Source organism: Ostrea edulis, chromosome 9 (genome assembly GCF_947568905.1).
Source record: "Ostrea edulis chromosome 9, xbOstEdul1.1, whole genome shotgun sequence".
Classification (NCBI taxonomy): domain Eukaryota; kingdom Metazoa; phylum Mollusca; class Bivalvia; order Ostreida; family Ostreidae; genus Ostrea; species Ostrea edulis.
The window spans coordinates 44,502,393-44,508,540 of NC_079172.1; the positions used below are offsets into that span (position 1 = coordinate 44,502,393).

Sequence of the window (6,148 nt, forward strand, 5' to 3'; positions counted from 1 at the left end):
ATTTACACACATACATGTCTCAAACTGAGTAATCTTTGAATTGAGAACACTTTTCTTCCTAGTTTTCATTTTCAACACTCTCAATTTCGTAAGATGCAATATAATACCATTGCAGTCTATGTGTGAGATTTCAATATTATGGTCACAGGGTATTGACAATGGAGAGCAAACATTGAACTAAAACTGACTATTATTCTATGAACAATATACATGCATGTGTGCATCTTTGAAAATTTTATCGAGAAAAACAGGTTTGGTTTTGTCATGCTCATATTCTAATATTTCATTAAGGAAGTTTAGTTTTTTGTTGTTGCAATTATTCGATAAGCTATTGTGAATCTGTAACCTATTTATTATTTCTATATGGCTCTATTCTTAGGTGAAGGCTAAATGCACGTTTGGAGAGTAGAGAGTACTACTTAGTATATATTTCATAGTCCTGTGGACTGACCGGGGCAACGCTATGTAGAAAAACGTCCACGTCCATTGTTCTCCTATTGTTTTGCTCCGAAAAAGAAAACTGAGGTCCCTAATACAATCAAGGCAGTCCCCCTACAATGACTCGCGGAGGAAACTGGTCAAAGTCCTGCTAAAACACTCCCATAAGTGAAAAATACGACCTTCGTGAAAAAGGTAAATAGATAAGGCATAATACTCTCTCTCTCTCTCTCTCTCTCTCTCTCTCTCTCTCTCTCTCTCTGCAGATAAATATAATTTGGTAAAGATGTATTGTTGATTGAAAGTAAATCATTTTTACATTTTTGACCCAAATCTGAAATATTTTTCTACCTACTTACCCATTGGAGGCAGAGAGGTCTAGGTCTTGTATGCTGGTATATAATCTATGTGCTCGGATTTCTAAACCAGTTGTAGTCCACTTCGGAAATGTTCAACTGTTTTCAATATCTCACATCTAACAATACATTTTTGTAAACAAAACAAAAAATATTTTGTACATACACTGTATAATGAAAAGTTCTGTTTGTTTGGTATCGATAAAATCTTTCTAAAACAATTGGCATGTCTTGTGAATGAAATACAAGGAGACGGTATTTCGATCGACAGTCAAAATGTCAAACTCCCCAATATCAGATCAGGATTGATTGATTGAATATTGTTTAACGTCCCTCTCGAGAATATTTCACTCATATGGAGACGTCACCACTGCCGGTGAAGGGCTGCAAAATTAAAGCCTATGCTCGGCGCTTATGGCCATTGAGCAGGGAGGGATCTTTATCGTGCCACATCTGCTGTGACACGGGACCTCAGCTTTTTGCGGTCTCGTCCGAAGGACCGTCAAATCAGGATCTCCGCCTTGTAGGAATATTTGTCAAACTAAACGACAGGGAGGAAAGCATAACCTTATATATGACGAACAACTGTATCTGTCAACATTGTTAATAATTTTATTAAATTTCAATATAATATCAATTTTACATAATGAACAAACTCAACAAATATATTAATATCATGCACAAATTACAGAGAACTCATATACAGCACAACGGGTAGTCAATTATAACGCAGTTTTTCTCTATGTATATTGCATCAAAGATTGTTGATGCGTGGAATTCAAATGTGTACAAAAAGAGGAGAGAGGCATATGCTCGCTCGTTTGTAGTCCATTATTTTGACAAATCATCCACTCATTCAGATTGGTAGGCTGTGATGCTGGCAAAGCTGCAGGGTGGATGGGCAAAGTTGGACTTGCGTTAGGTGAGTGTTTATGAACAAGATCGCGCTCGCCCTTGAAACAAGAGCGAGCATCTGGAATGACTTCTGGTTGAGATGACTGGTCTGAACTGACGCTAGGTGGTGTGATGAGATGACGGGATTTTTCTGTAGTCGGGCTCGGGATGCTTTCTGTTCCGATGCTGTGGTCGTCAGACTCATAATCATCCGGGAGTGGAGACATGTTGCCGTGGGCTTTCATGTGTTTTCTGAGTGAACTGGGGTGGGTGTAACTTTTGTCGCAGCCACGGAACTTGCAGAGGTATGGCTTGTCGCTCGTGTGAACATGGCTGTGTTTCTTACGATCAGAACTATTGGCAAACCTGCGGTCACATCCGGGGAATTCACACTGGAATGGCTTCTCTCCTAAAAATGAAATGAAAATGCATTTAATGGAATTTGAAAGAAACTTACTTTCACATTCAGTTGACATACCGGTATCCATTATCCGATGTGACAATATAAATGTATCAATAGTAGTTTTAGTAAAATACTCTTGTTTTTGTTTGTTGTTTTACGTCAATTTAAGACTTTTCACCCGTGTAGAGACGTCACCAGCAGAAGGTAAAGTGCGACAAATGCATGGCGTTTACGCTTCTTTATGATCCCAATGCCTACCGTGACACAGGGCCTCCATTTTCAAGGTCATATCCGAAAGACCCGTGACTGCTTGGCAAAGGAACAGTCTCTACCTATGTTAAACATCTTAGCCGATCTTGCGAACTGAACGCGGGTATTCCGGATGTAAATCGAGTATCCTAACCACTAAGTCTAAACTCAATTTTAGGAAAGATTTATATGAATAGACGCACTGTAAAAAGAATTTGTAAAATGACCATACTGTGGTTAGAATTCACTACCGTGTTCTCATTACTTATATTCCAGCATTTTCATGATAATTCAATGGGGATGAAATGAAGTAACTAATTCGATATTTTCTAATTACTGAATGGTTATAAAGATATAGATATATTCAAAGACCATAACCACTGAAAAATATTTGCATGCACTTTGTGTATTAGAAGAGAAGTCATTAGTTATAATCTAAAACAAATTAAAGAATGTTATTATTTTTTCAAAGTTACTGATAAAATTTTGAAACGAATATTAGTAGTTATTCAAAATCAATAATTCAAATATATTCAATTCATAACAGAAATCACAATTTTCCATTAAAAAATTTGTGATTCTATATGTTACCAATTGAATTTTAAAAATTTAAATTCATAAAGTAATGCACAAAATTTTCATTGTAAAACTTTGTGATTCTGCTTTATGAATTTAGATTTAGAACTAAGTGTTGTTAATGTAAACAAATAAAACTGAAGTATGACCTACCTGTGTGGGTTCTTTTGTGAATTTTAAGATTCTCGCTTCGTGCGAAAACTTTTCCACAGCCTGGGAATGGGCAGGGAAATGGTTTCTCTCCGGTGTGGACTCGAATATGGTTAACTAATTTATACTTGGCCTTGAAGGGCCTCCCATTCCGGGCACATTCCTGCCACAGACATGTATGGTCAGCCTGCTCAGGACCCCCAACGTGGTCAACAGAGATGTGGTTGACGATTTCATGCATGGTGGTGAACACTTTATTGCAAGGATTCTTGGGTTCAGGTTGTTCTTTGTCTATCCACAAACACGTGTGTTCCTGTTTTATTGGATGTCTCATATATCGAAGAAATGCCCCTGGTCCATTGGACCCAATATTCATTGAGTTAAGGCCCCCCACAGAGGGTACATTAAACCCCTGGGGTTGTGGGTAATGTTCAGGTCTCTGAGACACCATGGGGTGGTACTGATCCATACGAGTGTACGTATCAGAGGGAAATCCCAATCTGTTTGATATGTGGTGTCCGGAGGAAAAGTTTGGGGGATCCTGGAGTCCGGACAACAGCATATGGTTATCCGAGGGATGGGAGTGGAAGGATCCCGAGGGTGTTCCGAACATTCCGGTGTGTCCATTTCCATTTGAGTCATGTACATTAATAGGTAAATGATCTGGACGTCGACGAAGAAGATCCCGTGCCGCGTAGCTGTTTACATGATGTGAATAAGGTACTCCATACCCGCTTGAGGGGACACTGAATTGATTGGAATGTCCATGCAGGTACCCTGCATCGTTCATATGATTTGGAGGGCTCAGTTTTAAGGCCCCGGCACCCAGGTGTGAACTGGTCTCCAGGAACGGGTTTATCATTCTCCTGAATGATCAACTTCACCACACGAAAAAGTAACGATGTCCAGTGTTTTACAGAGTCCCGTGGTCCCCGGCTGACCACGAAGTCAAACAGGAATCTGCTGTTTGTAAACTTCAGAATCTGCTGAGAGGCAGACCCAGGTTGCTCGGTGTTAGAATAAGCGCTGCAAGTTCTCCTTGTATACTCCTGTCAAAATCTCACCAGTCGGCCGGGGGGTTCTAAACAAAGATTTTTTCAAGGTCTTGATTCACTGTTAGGTGAATGAAGAAGCTCACTGTTGGATATCAAAATATTCGGAATCATTTATATCACAGCAAGATATAATCCTGGTATTTGCATACAAAATCAATATGCATATATTCTGATTGGTGGTTACTCTATTTAATTGATATTCCGCTTGTCTGATTGGTCGACAGAACCCGTAAATCGATAGCGCTTGGAGTAGGCGGGGTTAATTGTGACACGTTCCGATTATGAATAAACATATAATCCAAGCTAAGAGAAAAAAACTGTTCATGCTTAATGACACTTCATCAAATTTTCAATGACATTGAACACTTTTTGATTAAGATTTTACATGTCATATGAAAGATATAATTAGAATATTGTCAATTGGGACTTCGTTGCAATTATTTTTCATTTTGAATTTGTTTTTTATCAAGATTTTCTCGTAGCGTTTTGGGAATGAAATAATCATGAATATATTCTGAATGTTTTAAATAACATTTTCTAATAAATATATTTTACATTCATATCTACTATGTCTTATATAGATTGTTAAAAACAGAAGGTGTATTGCATGAAATTAAACTATATTCCATGTACTATATATACTAAATTAACTTTGGAAATAATATATAGCGTGGTTTTGTGATTAATAGATGCATGGTGAATATGTTAAGAACGTATCTCACACTTCTGCGTGATACGTTAATTAAATTTACACCAAGAAGGGGTTTAATTAATTTCTCATGTGGAAGATTAAATATAATGGGAGCAAGTTAATTGAAAAACAAAATAAATAAACACGTAGTAAAAATATGTTAAAGTTTATCTCAAGTTTACATTATTTCATATAGAGCCTTCTATTTTATGTCGTTTTTGAAAGGGAAATACTTAATTACATGCCTGAAATATTTCGTGATGTTGGTCTTATTTGGACCTTGCTGTAAAATTGTAAATCGAGAGCTCGGGATTGTGGCCATCTCATTAGTGTCTAACATGAGGTTTTTGGGCCAAATAATACATTTTCGGTAGAGTATATAAATGAAAACATATTTAACAGTAAACCATGTGTTGTTTGGGGGGAAATAGATTTTGAGTTTGACAGTAAGACTGTACACCTAATAAGTGTCAGCAGTAGCGCCACCCAGCGAGCAAATATTGCGTTATCCGATATTTCTTATCTAGGAATAATATTATTCAACCGCTAATGAGATTCATTTGATAAGTAAATCAATGACACTGGTGCAATCACTTTCATAACGCTACATACTTTATTAATTTTCTTCTCTTTGGAATGTCAATATTTGCGTATTATCAGATTTACACAGCTTTTGTCAATATGTCTATCTTTTCTTAACGGCATTTAAGATTAGAAAATTTTCTCAGTGTCCTTAATCTTCTTACAACAGCACCACCACTTGTTTAAACGAAAGTGTAAACCGATAGATTAGGGTTGACCTAAACCTGATCACCCGTCAACTTTATGAATTGGTCATCATTTTGACACACGGCAGTTAAAAAATATTAATCACTCTCAGAACAGGAGACTAACTTTCCGTCTTGAGGCAATCTGTCTGGCAGATACCAATATATTTTTATAAGGGACAGAAAGTGACCACAGCTAAATTGGATTTTTTGATTTTCAAATTATTTTCAAAACCGGTTAAGCCATGTGGATTTTTTGTCATATAGTAATTACAATTTTCATGAAAAAGGTAGAAAAATTGTTGACCGTGTTTATGAATGACATTCGATTCATTGAGAGGCAAAGGCAAAAAATTGACTTCAAAATCTTACTATCCAGCATGCAGCTTTCTATAAATATTTAATTACTTTATGGACGTTTTTTCTATAATAATTTGCAAGATGATTTATTATACTGTCGGTGGGACCACAGGAGGTTCTTTGAAAATCGAATTAAATTATTCTCTAATATAGCAATAGGAACTTCACTTGTAAATACAATATCATGTTGACGAAAGTCATCAGAATTA

At 36.8% G+C, this 6,148-nt stretch overlaps 1 protein-coding gene and 1 long non-coding RNA gene across 2 annotated transcripts; one reads left to right on the plus strand and one right to left on the minus strand.

The window, feature by feature from the left end:
- Window positions 1-391: 391 nt before the first annotated feature.
- On the plus strand, window positions 392-2,031 carry LOC130050172 (uncharacterized). Its single transcript, XR_008798581.1, has 2 exons — window positions 392-633; window positions 1,655-2,031. It is a non-coding gene; the product is annotated as an uncharacterized LOC130050172 (long non-coding RNA).
- LOC125660405 (zinc finger protein ZIC 4-like) lies at window positions 1,391-4,222 on the minus strand. The gene is made up of 2 exons (XM_048892220.2): window positions 3,070-4,222; window positions 1,391-2,097 (listed from the first exon to the last, which is right to left on the minus strand). Exons 1-2 carry the CDS (start codon window positions 3,926-3,928, stop codon window positions 1,535-1,537), a joined length of 1,422 nt encoding a protein of 473 aa, XP_048748177.1. The 5' UTR covers window positions 3,929-4,222; the 3' UTR covers window positions 1,391-1,534.
- Window positions 4,223-6,148: the final 1,926 nt, after the last annotated feature.